The following is a 19,361-nucleotide window of genomic DNA, read 5'->3' as shown; positions in this document are numbered from 1 at the left end:
GGATTAGATTGGTTAATACATGTAGAGTATCTAGGACAGTGCTTGACACATTGTGAGTTCTTGATGAATGTTAGTTTTTGTTGTTGTTACAGTATTATATATAAACTCCTTGAAAATAGAGCTGTTAGGGAATGAGACTTACACTTTCCTGAGAAGTGTCTGAGAAGAGGCAGTTTAGTCTATACTATTAAAATCTGCAAAATAATAAATAGCATCATGATTAGATTTCATTGTATCTGAATTTTAAACCATAAAATACTCAAAAAATTTGACAAGGTGAGAAAAGAAAAAGACGTATAATACTACCATTATAATCAAATGACTGTTATTTCTGTATATTCCCTTCTAGTGGTTTTTCATAGGTTTGAATTTCTATAGATAACAATCACATCATATATACCTGTTTGTCCTGCCCTGTTCACTTGACATTATATCATATACATTTTCCATCCTGCTTTGATAATCTTCATAATTACTCATTGTCACAATGGTAAATATTCTACCAAATGCTATTCTTAAACATAATTTTACTAGTGAACACCTAGGTTGCTCCAGCCACTGTGCTTTTAAAATGTTTTTGAAAAGAAAAAATATTTGGCATGGAGAAGCATAGCATTGTGTAGTTTGAAGTGCATAGATTCTTAGGCAAATGTCCACTGAAAAACTTATATAGATAATATTTTGAAAATTTGTAATTAAATTTACATTATGACTTGAATTTGTTCTTGTCATGTTTTTACATAAAAGGAAATTTTTTTATAGTAAAGATAGAATGAGTTAATCCATGTTAAGGACTGAAAACAGTATCTGACACTTATTAACTATTACTATTTATATGCCACATGACTGATTCAAAAAGGCTTCAGAATGTTTATTTTTGTTTTTGTTTACATATTTATAATTTATTCCTATAGCTAAGAAAGATATGAAGCAATTTAGAATAAAAGCATATATATATATATATATATATATATATATATATATATATATGTACACATAGCAATTTTTAAAAAGGGAAATAAGAAGCCATATAGAGGACTAAGGGAGAAATTATACTAAGTCGCCATATTTAATGATGATGGTGATTTCAGTAAACTCTGATTAAGACACTAGCTGTGCACCAGGCACTGAGTGCAGTGCTTTAGTTAAGTGTTGTATTTGGCCCTCCCCTGTAAGGTAAGCTGCTATTATCTTCATTTTATAGTACAGGAAACCAAAGTTTAGAGAGCTAATTAAGTTGGCCCAATTTAGAGAACTAGAATGTGGCAGAGGTGGAGTTCAAAATCAGGTCTGTCTGACTTCTAGGTGACCCATCACTGTGTGCTGTCATTGCCTCAACTGGTATTAAATTTGCCCTTGTCCTTTTTTTTTTTTTTTTAAGACTTTTGATTCAGTAATTCTGATAATGGTAAACTACTCCTGGAAATAATTCTAAATACAAAAAATTACTGCATTATTTATAATAGTGACCCATTATAAATAATGTAATGCCTAACAATAGGGAAACGGTTGGGAATAATAGTCAATAGACTACTATTCAACTATTAAACTATGTTTTTTATTAAGAGTCTATAACATGCTGAAGAAATACATATAGTGTAATAAATGAAAAAGTTGAGTAAAACTACTATGCTATTAGTACTGTTTAAAAATGTGTATAAGAAATAGGATGAAAATTGATATCTCAAGATGTTAACAGTGAACAATGATTACCTTTGAATATGGAAAATATGGATGATTACTTTACCATAGTAAGATAATTGCTCTATATTGAGTATACATTCCTTTTATAATGAAAAATATATAGATGATAAAATATAATGTTTTAAAATTCGCTTTGAGTTTTTCAGCAGCCTAGTGACCTGTCAAAATTTTTTGTTTAAGTTACCATATTTGTCATTCAATAAGTATTTATAGATTACATACGAGTAATGTGCTAGGGGCTATCATGGGTTATATGCTAGTCAATAAATAGAGTTTACCTAGTAGAAAAGGCAGTTTTGTATCCCTCTTTTCACTTGGTATTGTATTATGAGCATTTCTTGTCGTACTAAAACTTTTTTAAACATGGTTATACAATTTTATCATCATTGATTTAATCTCAGTTTTGTTTTGTTTTTACGATTAAACTATTCTCAATTTTTTTACTAATCTAAAGTGTGTATTCAAATCCTTGCCCACATCAATACTTATTTCCTAGGCCAGAATCCTAGAGTTAGAATTAATTAGCATTCTTGATGTACATTACCAGATTGCTTTCCAGAAAGACTTATTCTTAATAATATAACATTATAATGTTATTAAAATGACTTTAGAAACCATAAAAGATAAACATATTTTTTTTAAATGAGAAATTTATAAGGGAGAAAAATAAGAGGAAAAAAAATCTGGGTTTCCAACATATTAAAATAAACATTCTTTAGTTTTCCTGTTTGAAACATATAGTTCTTGTTACATAATACAGTAAATCCTTTTAAAAGAGTTTCTTCTATTACAAATAAATGGCTACTAGTGTGCAGAAATAGTTACTGATCAGGTAATTCAACTAAATAGATCATAATAAGCATCATAAATGACAATGTCAGGAACAAACTACTGGTACATGCAGCAATTCAAATGAATTTTGAGGGAATTATGCCAAGTGTAAAATCCAATTCCAGAGGATTAATACTGTATGATTCCATTTATATAATGTTATGGGAGTGACAACATTATGGAAATGGAGAATGGATTTGTGGTTGCCCAGTTAGAGAGGGGGTTGGGAGGAAGTGGGGTTAGCAGTAAAAGGGCAGAGAGAACGATTCCAGTGATGGTGGGTGTGTTCTGTATCTTGATTGTATCAATGTCAGTATCCTGGTTGTGATACTGTACAATAATTTTAAAAGATGTCACCATTGAAGGGAACTGGCTAAATTGCGGTCCCCAATCCCTGGGCCGTGGACCGCTAATGGTCCATGGCCTATTAAGAACTGGGCCACACTGTAGGAGGTGAGCTGCAGGCGAGTGAGTGAGGCTTCATCTGTACTTACAGCCACTCCCCATCACTCGCATCACTGCCTAAGCTCCACCTCCCCCTCAGCAGCGTCCCCCCTCCATCCGTGGAAAAATTGTCTTCCATGAAACTGGTCCCTTATTCCAAAAAGGCTGGGGACTGCTGGAAAGGTACACGGAATCACTCTGTGTTATTTCTTAGAATTGCATGTGAATTCACAATTACCTCAAAATTTAAAAATCAATTAAAAAACCCCTGAATTTAAAAAGGAAAAAAAAGAGACAATGTCATAAGTTCTATTTCTATGGAGCCCCCACAGTTTTTATGGAATGGCGAATTCGATTTGGAAGGGACCTTAGCTCCTCTAGTTTAGTGGCTCGTGACCTGTAATCACTAGCCTATAGTATCTTAAGGTAAGAGTAGAGGTTTACAAGCTATTTAAACATTTTTAAGTCTAAAAGATATTGATATTTGCCTCAGTAAAGCTATCCTAAAAAACTCCCCAAATATCAAGTTTCTTTGCTTCTGTGTGAAATTATTTTACTTCTACTTGGTAATACCTTTTCTCACACTAATTCTATCTTCTGGTTGACAGTTTATTTGCCTTCGATTTTTAAAGTGAGAATGTGAATTATTACTTATAAATGCTATTTTATTGGCAAACAATCTTTTAAAATGCAGGTTCCATGGGGAAAGGACATCATAAATGCAGGACTTATGATGGCAAAAAAAGAAAGAGAGGAAGGGAGGGAGGGAGGAACATTGTCAGGCATTGCATTAAATGCTTTCAGGATGCTTATTTTAACAATCGTGGGATGTATGTATTATCATGTCTCTTTTAAAGATGGAAAAACATGCTCAGAATGGTTAGATGAACTTGCTTAGAGTTTCTAAACTAAGTGCTAATTCTGTAATTCGAATCTGCATCTTCCTGACTCCAAAGCTGGCATTCGTTCCTTCCTGCTTCTCACATCCTACCCTGTGTATGAAACTCGTCTACGTATTCCCAATAATTTATCCTCTAGGAGTGTCTAAATGTTTAAAAATCATTCATCCTATTAGAAAAAAAAGTTTGAGCACAGTTCCCCAACATATTTACATGTATTTATGTATTTATACATCATAGCTGTTACTAATATATGCATTATAAAGCGTACTAAAAAAGAAATTTTAGATAGATGAGAAATATAAATAGAAGTGTCAGGTGATCCTGTTAAATATACTCCTAAGGGTGTGTACCCCACCACAGAGATCGCTGATATACACAAGTACTTCTTGAGATGTAGGCTATGGACTTTATCAGTATCTGGGCTACTTTTTAAATGCATATTGCTGGACTTTATCTCGAACCCGACTAATCAGACTCACTGGGGTTAGGGCCCAGGAATCTGCATTCCTAGACTTTCTATAGTTTCAGAACCATTAATGTATCCTCTGCTTGAATAAGTACATGACACCTTTTCATTATATTTGAGAGTAATTATTACATTTTGGGGGGCTTTTTTTTTTGGATAAACATGACTGGTTCTTGAAGTTGTTTCATGCATGCCAATATCCAGCCTTCCATATCAGCAGCTTTTTGTCTCAATGTCTAGTTCATTTGAGCCATACCTTCTTCTTATAATTAACTTTAACATTTCAAATGTGGTTTAACTTTTAATGGCATGGTGAGAGCATAAAGAACCTCAGCTCTCCACTAGGGTGAATGTGCAAAGTTTCAAGAGTATAAAAAATAACTCATTCTAAAATTGAAACCGGAAGAGTGGAAGAAAATGGATGTACTTAACCATCTGTGGAAATCACCCCAGAAAATAAGTTACTATAAGAGAAGATTCTTAAAAAATGGTAGGAAGAGTTTTCCAAAGCTTGGAGAGAAGGATCAATTTATAGCTTAACCAAAGTATCATCTAATGCATTTTAACTCCTGATAATGGTGAATGAGAGATGCTTTGATGTTGACAAATATTGGGGAAAATGCAAAAGAAGAATTCTCAGTCTGCCTGTCCTCAGCACTAGACAAGGAAAGGCTGCTGTGCTTCTAGAGGACTTTTTCTTTTCTTTCATTTAAAGCCTGATATTACAGTAGACCAAGTAAAGGGCTGGGTAAGAGTGTGTCTGGGATTCAGCATAACCCATTACTGCTGTATAACAGGATCCAAGTATTTGCTGAATTTTCATCCAGAAAGAGCCCTGGAGTTGGCATCCTAAGACCATTATTTGTTTGAGCGGTATCTTCTCTTTTTCCTATTTTGTGACTTTGGGCAGGTTGCCTAGCATCTCTGAGCATATTTCCCAATCTGTAAAATGGGGATGATAATGTTTGCCAGAAACTATTCGTAAGGTTATTGACAAGCTGAAATAAAATGTATTTAAAAGAACCTCAAAAAATTTAAAGTGCTGCATGTGAGATGATGAAGCATCAGAGTAGGTGGCTCTTGACAAGAAGCAAGTTGGCTGTTCTTTTACTCTTTTAGCATAGATGTTTTTGGCAACCTCTTTCTTCACAGGGAGTCCAAATCTAAACTTCATGGCAAATTATATTAAATTTACCACATATTCTATGGGAAATAAAACGTGAAACACAGAAAAAGTTCTAAGAATAGAGATTTTGTTGCAGCATTATTTATATCTGAAAACAATATTATTAATCTCCAACAGTAGAAGAATGGTTAAATACATTTTAAATCACCCATAAAATGAAATTATATAGCTGAGTAAATATTTATGAAGCATTTATAATGACACTATAAATATTAATGAAAAGCTTTTAATGATTTGTTTATGTAAAACTATTTCATATATGTGAAAATGCTTAAGAAAAATGCATACCAATACCCCAAAATGTCAATAATTTTTTTCTGAGTGCTAAGAGTGTGTGTAATTTTTTTTTTTTTTTTTCTAAAATCTGCATACATTTATCTTAAAAATTGCCACTGACTCTAAACAGGTTAAGTTTTAGGGAGCAGAGTAACATTTGGAAAACTTGATTATCTTTAATGTAAATCAGAATCATTTAAAGTATGATTTTTAAATATATATTATTGATATATACATATATAACTCTGTATATATGGGAATATATGGCTTATACTTCCTCATTTGAGATGGAAAGGCCTTATGCAACCATCATTTATGAATAGTAAAGAGAATTTTAAGTCTGCAAATGATGAAGAAACAGTAGCTTTCTACAGTAGAATATTAAATGTCGTCTTTGTTCTTTCTGCTTCAGGTGCTGATAGTCTGCAGCACAGGTTTGGCTGGGATTATGCTGCTCAACTACCAGCAGGATTACACAGTATGGGTGCTGCCTCTGATCATCGTCTGCCTCTTTGCTTTCCTGGTCGCTCATTGCTTCCTGTCCATTTACGAAATGGTAGTGGATGTATTATTCTTGTGTTTTGCCGTTGATACAAAATACAATGATGGGAGTCCTGGCAGAGAATTCTATATGGATAAAGTGCTGATGGTAAGTACTTTTCATGCCCTCTACTGCTTTAGGGATAAAAATACTAATAAAAATATCTTGCAAAACATTCTCTATATTTGATTCATGCTATACGCAACTGAGTAATTCTAAATGAAACTAGTAGTACTCACTCATGAATGAGGTTAATCTTGGGGAAGTCAGGAAAAAAGGCCTTCTTGGGTGTGGATGAGACCATTTCAGATGCACTTAGAGCAGTAATCATTAAGAGTCAGTCCTAAATTCACACTGTTCCCCCTGCTGCCTCTCTCTCTGCAATTAGTTGTACTTGAATTGACTTTTTAAACCTGCCTTCTTGCCCTTGAATGGGAGCATTGGGCCACCCATGTTCTAAGTGCCTTTTCCTGAAATGAGGCTCAGAGACAAAAGGTCTTATTTCCCAGGTCCTTGTGCCTACCTGTCTTTTTTCATCCACCATCGTTCCGAATGTTAAATATGCTAGGCCAAATTGAAAGCATTTTGTAATGAATAGAGATAACAGACTCAAGACTGGTAAGACTATACCGTTTTCTATTAATCAAGATCTGAACCTTTACACAGATATTATTTATATTCATATTTTGATAGTTATGTAGCCTCTGCAACTTCTCTATATTAGGATATCAATTTAAATGTTTTAAAAATTTGAAAACCATGTTAAAATGGTTTAAGTACTGTTATCACCAATGTTAAATGCTACCAAATTAAAGATGCTTTTTAATAGTAGTACTTTTCTAGTAAGCTGTGAAACATTCTTATCTCAAAAATGGGTAATATTGAAGAGTAAACATTATACATTGTAATACAAGTCATTTTTCATGAGCATGTTTTATCCAGTTAAATCTAAAATAAGTGTATTAATAAATAAGCTAATAGATTTTTTTCAATAACAAAAATTCCAAATAATTTAGCTGACCTATTTGATACTGATTTTTTCTGAGAATATCAACCAACTTTCGGATGTTTTCTTAATGTCTAAATTAATTCTGTTTATTTTCATAATGGAATTTGATACATGAGCAATGCATCTCTCATAAACCATCTCTGATTAAAGCATTTAGAAGAAGAGTTTTTGTTTTTTAAGCCACTGATAAACAGTTTAGACTAAAGAACAGTTTTTCCCCTTTCTAGTTTCTCTATAAGGATGGTGAGGATATTTAATGAAGAAGTGCTTCATAAACTTTGACAGAATAGAAATGTTTCCTTTGAGGCACATTCTCATTTTAACTACTTCTAACCAAAAATTCTGGTTGATACACTCTGTCCTCCTGCTTTTGAAGTAATGTCAAGGTCAAATAGACTTTTTTTTTAAATAGCTTATTTATGGTTTGGTAAGAAACAGTATTTTGTGCTTAGCAGTATCAATGCTTTCTCTTACCTTCTAGGGTTATTTTAAAGTGGAGGCTTATGGATTAACTTGTTCTTGTTTCATTTAACCTGGATATGGAAAAAATAAAACAACAAATAAAACGATATTCTAAGTGTGGGAGAATAGTCTCTTAATAATGTTAGGTATTTTCTCTTCCAGATAGAACTAACATTATCTCTTGGAGCCTTAGTGAGATTGTCACAGTGAATGGATGGAAAGAAGATTTGTTTTTTTATCAACGGATTGCAATCCATTCCTACAAATTTAGCAGCTCTTATGTGTGATACCAAATATTATTGATTGCTATGTTTTTAGGCCATCCATTTGCCAAGATTGAATCAAAAATGTCAGTGTTCTTTAGAATTCATCTATTAACTGAAATCTGATAGGACCCAAGAATTTATGCAATATGGTCCCTATTTTGCAGGAATTTGTGGAAAACAGTAGGAAAGCAATGAAAGAAGCTGGTAAGGGAGGCGCTGCCGATGCCAGAGAGCTAAAGCCGATGGTAGGTGGAGATGAGGAGGTGGCTGCCCTCCAAGAATTTCACTTTCACTTCCTCTCTCTGTCTGTCTTCACTGACTGCACTTCTTCAGGAGAAGCTTTTGTTATCTGTATCACGCAGGACGTGCTGCTCTTTCTGTTTGTGTGCTTACCCATCACTTGGATGGCAGAATTCTTGTCACAACTGAGACCACCTTCTGTAAAAGTAAGCTGAAAGGAACAGCTTCCTCGTCAGTGCTCATGGGGGCTGGGGGATGATGGTTTTGTCCCTAAGGTAAAACTGGTATTTCTCTTGTTTTCCTTCTAACTGTCAGTGTTTAATCAGACTGAACATATGGGTGTATGCTTGAACTGACGGTTTGATTTTTATAATTTTGGAAGGTGATAGTAACGATTCCTTTCAACTTGCTAAAACTCATATTCTCCCCCTTTTAAAATATTGTTCTGTTTACATTGCTGTCTTTCCCCCTTTGCTGACTTTTTCTTCTGTTGCCTATATTGTACTTTCTTTGTTTCTTAAAGCTATTTTTCAGTAGCAAACAGGCTGTTTCCATCAACACCCACATTCGCACTCAATAAGACAACTAGTCTTCTCCCAGCTTAATTGTGAGAAAGGTAAATTATCTCTGGTCAGTGAATTTATATATACATAGACAGATATATCTCCCTACTCCACTTTCATTTGAATAAAGCGACTTAATCAGTCTAAGAGAATCTTGAGTTGCTTTTGCCATAGATATTCTCACTGCAGCATAAGAACAAACGCCTCTAGCGTATATTGGCCTAATTACTTCCTTATTTTACAAATGTATTGTTTTTTAAATAGCATGCTTATTTTCAAAATATTATATAATTGTCTACACCCTTAAACAATTTTAAACAGCGTGCCACCTGATTGCATATAATGCCCAAAAGTGTGAGGTGAGGACTTTCCTTTCTTTCTTCCTTACACTTTAATAAAATGGTGTGATTTATAAGTTTTCAACTTAAGAAACATATAAAACAAGCTCACTTAAATATATAAGAGCAAAGGAAATAGGTTCATTTATGGGGGGAAGCAGGGAGGCTATACGTATATACACAATAATTACATATTCCACCTAAATTAAAGCCTCAGCAGAATGTTCAGATATAAACTCTTTCTTCTGTAACCCCTTCTAGTGCCTATTTTGGTGTTGCGCTTAACAACATGAATAGTTATACAGTCAGACTCAAATGTTTAGATTCCCAAAGCACAGATCACTCTGATCACAGTAAAAGAATGTAGAATACCCACAGAGCTCTTTATTGTAAATGTGCATCCTGCAGAAGTGGATTGCGTGGGTACGGGGGAGCTCACCAGCAATCTCCCCAGCCACGTTCCTTACCTGCCCACCACCTCCCCCATTCTTTCTGTGTCCCTCTTACTTCCCATAGGCTAAGGAGGGCAGCAGTGAAGATTCTGCCAACCCAGCAGTAACATGGAGAGAGGAGGAAGGCTTGCTTTCTTCTCCATTTAGTTGTCCTGATTGTTCAGAAAATAAAGATTCCAAGCCTAAAATGTAAAAGCACATATGAAATCTTAAAATATAAACCATCCTTTCCCCTCTTTTCTGTCTTTGTAGTAATTAAAGCTTCCATAAATCATTCTTCAGTAATAAGCATTTAAGGAAGGGAAGATATTAGCTGGGCGTGGTGGTGCACACATATAATCCCAGTTACTTGGCAGGTTGAGGCATCTCTTGAGCCCGGGAGTTTGAGGTTACAGTGAGCTATGATCATGCCACTGCACTCCAGCCTGGGCAGCAGAGCGAGACCCTGTCTCTTTAAAAAATATATATGTTAAAAAAAAAAAAAGGGAAAGGGAGAAGTATTTGAAGGTTGAGAACTAGCTAATTTGGCCATGAATTGGTATTTATTTCCATAGTATTCTTTAGTGAATGGTGGGTGAGTTGTGGTAGACCAGAATACAAGTATACCTACTTCATCTAAACCCCTAACCTACAGGTAATAATCCTAGGAGAATTGCCCAGTTATATGGTATTCTTCCAGAAGCCAAAAATTTTAGAAACAGTTTTTTCCTAATAATATTTTCAGTTTTAAACTATTGTCACTTACCTCAAACAATTCATTAAAATTTTCATTTAGTTTTTTTTTTTTTTCATTTTATGTTGTTCATCAGTTCATCGCTTGCAGATTAATGGCAAAAACCCTCTGCTTTGTCCCAAAATACATCTTTTATGTGCATTGTTCTTCTGGTACATTGGACATTACAGCTTCGGGTCCCTAAGAGTGGTGTTTTAAATGGCTAAAAAATTCCCCCAAAGGCAAGTGTGTGAAATGTTGCTCACAGAGTAGTTTTACTTTGAAGCCCCTTGGTATCTTATCTTCCTTATCTCTCAGTGTGCACGATTAGAGTTGGTCCCTCCTACCCCCATTCCCTCCTAGGTGTTTTTAAACAATTATCTGAGAAATCCCCTCCCCCCCAAAGTTTGGGGATTGGTAGAATTTAGAATTGCTTATTTGTATTTGCTTCTTTTAATTCACATAGATGAAAGTTCTGTAAAAGAGCATCATGCCTATTTTGCAGTATCTCTGGAAACATTGCTGCTGTTTGAATTCACTGTCTATCTTCCTCCTTAATGGAATATTTTAATTTAGGGCTTATTTTTAGCCTATAAAAAATGAGGTTTTAAATTTTGCTTTTGGCATGGGATCATTGAATGAAATATGAGAACTTCCAGTTTTGTTCTTGAGCCTTTTCTTGAGAGAGCCTCACTAGTTAAGGAAACTTTAAAGATTTATGAGTTCTTTCTGTAACTCTTTGAAAGTGATTTTAGAAAAATCTACCAAATGTGATGAAGAGGTTTAGGAAAGAGATTTTCTGGCTGTCTGCTTGCTAACTTATAGAAGAAAGGGAGGGGAAAACCTGGGTACTCTGGGAACGGGGGCTAGAGAAGTGTGCTTTGGATGTCTCAAAGATGATCCTGAAGGAAGTGTGACTTTCAACACTTAAGAGAATTTCAATCCCAGGAATATGGGTTCAGGAGAAAAGGATTCTCAATCCATTTGCCCTGTTGCTGTTTGTGACCATGTGTATATTTGTAACATCATTCATGATCTTCTTTTAATGGTAATTGTCTAAGATTATACTCTGTATGACTTTGTTTTCTAGGCTTCTGGAGCAAGTTCTGCTTGAACCTAGCCGACGGTTATGGAACCCATTGACATTCCAAAACAATATATACACATAACTATGTATTTGTGTGTGTGGGTGTGTGTATATATGTATATGTATGTGTGTATATATATGTATATGTATATACACACACACACATAATCAGCCAAAATCAGAGAAAAGGAACAGGGATTTAATACCTTTTTTATGCTTATTTTTGTCAAACATGTACTCCTTTCATACGGGTGGCTTTTACAAGGCAACTTCCGTCATTTAATGTTTTCAATTGTAATTGTCTTAATGGATATGTTAAGATTCATATCTGATTAACATTTTTAATAACTTAGAGGAGATTTTAACTTTAGTTATTTAAATTAGGTAAAATTATTGTACCAAATTCTCTGTCTAAAGTTTATTCAGGGATGATTTCCCTGATGTGTGTGTAAAATCAAGGTCTTATTTTACTGATGCATACGTCCTAGTGGGTCAAGACTAGGCATGTGCTTTCAGGAAAATAAGGAATTACTCCAATCAGTTTCCCCCAATCAAAGAAGCCATGTCATAATCTTTAGAAACATACAAGTGGGTCCAATATGGGAATTTTCATAATAGTTCATACATTTGTCAGCCAACATTAAAAGGTAACCAACTCCTCAGGTATTTGTAGTTTACCCTAATGCTTCTTTAAAAGAAAGTAGGTAAAAAAAAGAAAAGGGTAGATAAAATCTTTCTTATGCAAACTTTTTTCTTATATTTTTGTCTTTCTTTCCTTTTTGACTTCAGTAGCATCCTCCACACATTTGTGTGCCTGATTTGAAAGGAAGCTGGGGCACCCAGCGAGTTTAGCCTTTAAGTTTCTGTGTATTGATTTGCAGATTAAGTAATGCTGGGAGGAATAAAGAAGGGACAGAAACATGGAACGTAAAAAAGCATTGAAAATTCCGGTGCTTGGGCTTCTGCTTCAGAGGAACGTCAGTGGCTTAGGGTTAAACGGCCATTTTATTTAAATGCTTGCTATAAAATCTGAAAACACACTGGCAGGTGCTCCTCTCCTTGGCAATTCATTGAGTATCCAGAGTTCTGCAGTGTTTAACTGAAGAATTGGTTAATGTTTTGATCCTCCAGTGCGAAAGTTCTTTTTGTTTGGGGGTGGGTTTGGGGTTTATTTGATTTTGTTTTGCTTTTGTTTGTTTTTTATTCCTGAAGCTTACCAGATATGAATGGCTAATATTCCATTGTTCTGCTTATTGTAATGGTGAATGCTTTAAGAAAAAAAAGTGTAATTTGCTAAGAATAATTCATGATCTGTTTATGCGATAACTCCTTTTTGTTACAATTTTTTTAAAAAAAGCTATTTTTGTTAATGTAAAGTAAATATTTCAGAGCAAATTTTTTAAACTTATTGCACTAAATACAGGCTCTGTACAAAAAAAAAAAAAAAGCCTCATCATTTTATCATTCCATGGAAGGAGAATCTTTTGAAAGAAAGCATTGCCTCCTACCAGAATTAGACAGTGAATTAGACCAGTACTATGGAAATGCATACAATTAATGTCACTAGGGCTTAAAAGCAGCTGTTTGCTAATGTGCTTCCTTTCAAAGGGTTGGACCTTTAAATTGCTGCAAAAGGTAAATTGTATTTTTTTTTTAATATTGGTGTTCTTTAGCTAGTCTAAAATGTGCTAAATGCCTTGATTTCTTTTCAAAGTTCATGTGATATTTCTGATTTTTCAGAATATTTGCAATAAGAGTCTGGATTTAAAAAAGAAAAACTACAATTAAGAGCTCATGTCTTAGCAAGATCTGGGAAACCAACATTATGAGAGTAGCTATTTTGAAACAATAATTCTCCAGAAGTTAACATCTAACATCTAGTGTCGCCAAACAGTATCACTGTACTCATTTGAAATGGAATAAATATAATTATGTAACTAACAATTGTCCAAATAGGTGAGAGAGCAAATCATGTAAGAAAATTCAGAATACCATCTGTTTGATAGCCACACAGATATTGGACATTCAGAAACATTGGGAACTAAATTTAGAATTGGCAAAAGTGTAGAAGATGGGTGTCAAAACAGAAGACATTCCAGGAGCTAGCTATCTTAGATGTCCCTCCAAAGTGACCTGATGGAAGTCTTGAACTTGGAAATTAGGTTCTACTCACTTGGACATCCCTGCATCATGGACTCTTGCTGCTCCCTGTTCCATATGCTCGCAATCTCAGCTATTTGGAAGCCACCAGGAATGCTTTCTAATTATCATTTGCAACTAGAACTGTAATCAGAAAGAAATTTTGTATTTTTGTATAACTTGATTGTGTGCCATTTTATATAACAGGTCCTGTTTTACAAATAAATTTTGTTTTACTAACATTGTGTTTACAAATTATGATCTATGTGTAACCATGTCATTTGAGTTCCAAATTAATTGCCAGGCTGTTTCCCCTAAGTAAATTCATGTGCCATATAGATATATGCAAATATGCATATATATTACACAGGCACACACAGAGAGATATTTGATATATGGAATATCACTCTTATGTGAGCTTTATTCCTTGATTAATTTGATAAGCCTTACAGAGGCTTTTAAGCAATATTTAAATGTGTAGAGGTTATGTTTGGATATTCCTGCTGCCTCTTTCATTCATTGCAAGTCATTCTTCAGCTAGCTATGGGCTGCCTTACTGCTGTTTGCTTACTGCTTCCATCTCTTGCCCAAGTGAGAAGAATAGATGAAGAAAAAAAATTATCTGTGAAATGTGGGCACGTGACTAATTTTATAAACCATGAATTCTGTGTTGTGGTTTTTGTCTTTTTCTGAAGTGGATCTTCAAAACTAAATTCAGGACTCATATTTCTAACATTATAGTTAAGGTCCTCTATTGCAAATGGTAGCAGTGATGACCAGAAAGTCGTGGTTTCTGCCATCAGATGATTAAAGCTCTAGTGCAAAATTTAGACCTTCTAGGCTCCTGCCTCAAGAATAAGCTCTGCCATAATGTAATATGGAAGAGAAAAGGTTATATTTCAATGTAAATACAAGAGACCCATCTTCTATGAGAGGCTTACCGGTAAAATAGTAATAAAACGTTAACAATTTAGCTAGGGCACTGAGATTGTATAATCCTTGCATGGATGAGCAGAGCTCAAAGCTGGTTGTTCCTTTAAACCATTTAATGCAATGGCTAATGTTTGGGATTAAAGCTTTTATCCTATCCTATAGGATAATTAAGTCCTAAGTCATTGCAACTCAAGTAGCTTAACTGTGTATTGCTCCCCAAACTTTTTCCATAATGGTTAAGGAAGAGGCACTTAACTGAGCCTATTTAAAAATTATGCTAGAAGTAGGTTTTTTCTTTACTCCATTACTCTTATTTTTCCTTTTTTTCAGTGAAGGGCATTAAGCTGCTGATCATAATCTCTTCCCAGTACCACTGATGTTGGTATCTGCCAAGGGCTCCCTTGTCTTCCCAGGGCAGTTTTAGGATTTCACCCCAGTAGGGGGTGTGCAGGAGTTGACCCCCTTTATCCTGCTTTAACCCAGAGTAATACGTCTCTCATTCCTCTTCTTCAAAACAACTATAGGAACTGCAGGCACCAAATATTTGCAAGGCCACATCAGTGTCCCCGAGACTTCAACCATTTCCATCATGCACTATCACTAGCTACTAAAGGCCATTTAAAGAGATCCCCCAGCCTACAAAGTAGAAACCTGGGATCAGTTCCAAAGCCAGAGCTGCCAGTAATGGTGACTTGAACACTTTATTTTATTTTTGATCAGTAGCCTTCTCATTTAAATGGGACTTTCCAATAGCCTTAACATAGCCTCTGAGAAGTTTCCTTCAGAAAGGTCTTTAAGCTTTCACTTTTCAATAAGTAAGTTCTTTACTGCTTTTCTACTGTTACTTAAAATCCTCAGAGTCTGGAGGTTTATCAGTGCACTTGCCACAGTTAATTTCTGTATTCTTTTCATACATTCCATCTGACAGATAGGAGTGCCCTATAACGGCTTGCCTAGAGTTGTTAAGAAGTGGTCTGTGAGTATATGTTGGAAAATTGTGGGTCCATAAGTAAATGCATAAAGCAGAGATTTGTGTATTCTATATTCACAGCATAGAATGCTTTTTGCTTTAAATGCATATTCATGTATCTTTGTGTACTAAGGAATGCATGTTAGCCCTTTTGAAAGTGGGCTGTGTTCATATACAGTGGCTGCTTTTGGAATTAACTCATCTTTGTCTAGTGCCACATAGCCCAACTTTTTAAAAAGCAGGACCCTTCAGTGTGCCAAGAGAAAATCTAAAGCTAACAAACTTAACAGAACAAAAACTAAACATGTTGTATACACTTATAAATTTAAAATAGCACACTTTTTCATTCAAATTTCATAAATTTGAGCCAAATACTTGGACTCCATATTTTAATTTAAGAGGACAATTTTAATCCAAGATTTAAATCTTTGAAAATATCTTTCTTATGGGAAACTTCAAAGCAGAGTTTTTAAACTTGTGAATTTCTATGGAAAACTTCCCTTTTCTATAGAAATCCTGTACTACCCTTTCTTCCTTACTGTCTTGATTTTTTATGTGTGAAAAAAGACAAATGATTTAGTTTCAATATTGCATGAACAGTTGCTACTTTTATAAATTATATGGACAGAAGTAGTTTGTTATTTTCTAAGGAAATTCATTAGTAAATTTGTGAAAAATCTCTGAAATTGTTAGGGTCCCAAATATTAGGCTATTATTCTGTTTTGACACGAAGTTTTACAACTTAAATATTTCCTCCAGGCCAGGGAGCTCAGAATAATAAAGCTTTTATTCATGGTCTAGTGAAGATCTAATTGAACATGAAAACACTGTAGCTTACAAGTGTTTCAAAAGTTTTTCACTTTTATTTGCTAAGACCTAAATTTAATATTTGATATTCAAAAGCAGGTTCTTTTGAGGGGGCCATGGGTCCTTTTGAGCTTATGATAGCTGTGGGCTATCTTTCTCATAGTACATCTATGAATATTTAAAATGCTCATAGAATTTCAGGGCCCTGAGACTGCCAGCCCCCACCTGACTACCCTCTTGGGGGCTAGTGAACACAAGTCTAAAGCCTGCTCTGAAGTTGTTTTGATGTTTTTCGAAATGAGGAAGTGATTAGGCCTCCACTAAAGATACTTTTGAGATGATACTTAACCACCTCTGGCCTGGAATCATTTTTGTAACTTAAAGATTTTGTATAATCTAGTACCAGGATAGGAAATAGAAACCACACTAATATAAATGAATAACAAGATGGTCAACACTGAATCTTCACAACAGTAAGATTTCTTTCCTTGGAAGTAGGAGGGTGTGTATGTCCTGGGGGGAATTTTTGGCAAGGTATCAAATTATTTGCAATGGACCTAAAAATCCAAGAGGAAATGAATAGGAGATCCTTGTAATTATCCATCTAGGAAACACTTGATTGTTTTTATTGTAAATCAGATAGGACATTATGTGGCATAGTGTTATCCGTATATCACTGTCTTGAGATATATGTGTCAGCATGACCAAGAACAGATGATGATAAATGAATAAAACTCAAGTGTAGTCCACAGTTGAAAAAAAAAAAAATTTAGTAGAAAGTTGGAGAAGCTGAGGTTGAGGGTAGAAATGCAAAAGGTGTTTTTTTTTCTCCATGCAAAAATCAGGGAGGTGTTTCCTGTTTTTGAGTGTTTTTCAGTCACCCCCTAAAGCAGCTTTGGGCCACTCTACCAATGGGACTACATCCGCAATCCCCCATATCTACCCCTCCTTTCTTCTTTAGGGAAGCACATGGATTTACCTTATTACTAGGTAAGGGTGCTGCATCTAACATGGAAAGCTCTCTGGGCCTTTGGAAAAGCAGGCAGAAATCCTTAAAGGAGTTTGAAGTTCTTTTAAGATTTAATTCCAGTGATCATGACTGATAGTCACACATCAAACCGTTGCCTACATTTTCAGGCTGAAGAAAGTGGAAATCTCATAACTGGCTGGTGAAGAAAGGAGAAAAGTCAGCTCCCTACCCCAACCCCAGAAGAGCCTTAATGAACCTTCCACAGTAGTAAATGGAAAGACCACTGGTGGAAATTCCATATCAAGTAGAAAAGGGCCTAAGTCCAGTGTAAGTATCTAAATTTGGTACATCCTTTTTTCATAGAAGCGTATGACTTAAAGAGAATGTTCTGACCCTCAAGTATGGATCTCATCCACCCATCCCATCAGCTAGGAATATAATTTGTGTTAGCTATTGTTTGAGGACTATGTATTAAATCATTCCATGTGAATAAAAGTTAAGGATTGAAAAGAAGACTTGGGGAATAATTGGGCAGGTAGAATGGGTCCCAGTGACCATTCTAACTGACCACTGGAAGATGTCAGCACCTTCTTAATTTACCGTGTTGATAGTTAGGTCAGGACTTTTTTCCATAAATTGTATTAGACACCACACAGGAATGTGACAATAATAGGACAGCTTTGAAGGCTGGTGATTTGAGACAGACTATTAAGTAGATTTTTCCCATTCTTTAGGTTCCAGTACTCTGTGCTCAGAATTTCTGGAATCTTCTTGTTTTTGCTAGTTTTGATTTCCAGATATGATCACATGGATATAGGTACCTTTCGTCCATGTTGCCTTACTGCTGCTAGATTGTGTTGTGTTGTTGAGGTTTTCTGATCTCTTTCCTACATAAGGGTACTAAGAGCTCCATAACAAAAAGAAGTTTCAATTACAGTCTCAGAATATTCTTGACCATGGAATTCACTTCTAATAGATCTTGCACCTAATGAAGTAAGTTCGGAGGTTTGTTAGCTGATTCAATTACTGGAGGAAAAACCTTACAACTAATAAAAAGGTGAGGAGCAAGGTGTGAAGGGCATCAAACAAAATGACAGGGGCTCCGAAAAACAACCAAAGACAAAAGCATATCTTCTGAAGACCAAAGGTCCAACTTTACTTACTGGCTGGCACAGCCTTTCTGAACTCAGTGAGTTTAGAATAGAGCTCCTAGAACCAGGCAGCCAAATTTAAAGATCAGTCAATACGATAGGGACCTGCTCTTGATCTCTCAGGCACTGAGTCTTCACATCCAGTGTCCAGCCCAGCCCAGTGTGTGGCGTGATACAGATGGAAAACACACGTCAGTGTGTCTTGATTTCTCACTGCTGTGTAATCCAGCATGAGAGTATGCTGTGTTGTCATGGATTTCTCAATCTGATGCCTTTTTGTATTTTTTTTTTTTTTTTTTTTTTTTGCCATTTCATTCTATTTCCATAGTGCCAAAATGAATTTTTTGTATCTTGTCTCTGTCTTTTACAAACTGGAGGATCACAGGGAAGCCTTCCATGAATTCCATAGTTTGGGATCATTTTCCTTACCATTATTTTGAGTTTCTGTGTGTGTGATTACAGTGTCGCTACACTGTATTCATGTGGGGAAACAAACATGTAGGTGCTGGAACGTGCCCCACAGACACAGTTGTAGCCCTAGTGTTTGTGACTGTCACTGACACAGTGCAGACTTTACAGATGGAGCATTATGCTCTCAGAGGACTTTAAAAATATGTATATTAAGCAATTAACTTTCTGGAGATATCAAATCTTGCTGGGAAATTAACTTCCAAGAGCTCTGAATTGGATGGAATTCCATCTGGTTTCAGAGTACAATGAGCCTATATGAAATGGAGCTTTGAAATGTTTTTCTTGTGCAGAAATATGAACTAGAAAAAAAAAAGTGCTGATCTAATGCTAAGTTTTCTCTGTGTACTGACTCAGTTGCCAGAATTATAATGAAAACTGTATTTTAGTCTAACAAATGTATAGACTTTTTTATGTAATAAATAAAATTTTATAGGAAAGAAT

The 19,361-nt window shown here is 35.1% G+C and overlaps 1 protein-coding gene across 6 annotated transcripts in view; it reads left to right on the top strand.

Moving 5' to 3' along the window:
- SLC44A1 (solute carrier family 44 member 1) overlaps positions 1–19,361 on the top strand; it is a 164,522-nt gene that overhangs the window by 116,154 nt on the left and 29,007 nt on the right. For 2 of the 6 annotated variants that reach the window (XM_045563114.1, XM_045563111.1), the window contains exons 14-15: positions 6,222–6,458; positions 8,252–8,332. In XM_045563114.1, coding sequence (XP_045419070.1) covers positions 6,222–6,458; positions 8,252–8,332 — 318 coding nt within the window. Of the gene's footprint in view, positions 1–6,221; positions 6,459–8,251; positions 9,100–11,482; positions 13,859–17,465; position 19,361 lie in introns of those variants that run through there. The other 4 variants (XR_006737863.1, XM_045563112.1, XM_045563113.1 and 1 more) reach the window with 4 other exon arrangements.

The sequence above is a fragment of the Lemur catta genome, chromosome 10 (assembly GCF_020740605.2).
Source record: "Lemur catta isolate mLemCat1 chromosome 10, mLemCat1.pri, whole genome shotgun sequence".
NCBI classification, from domain to species: domain Eukaryota; kingdom Metazoa; phylum Chordata; class Mammalia; order Primates; family Lemuridae; genus Lemur; species Lemur catta.
This window is presented reverse-complemented; position numbering and strand designations above follow the sequence as displayed.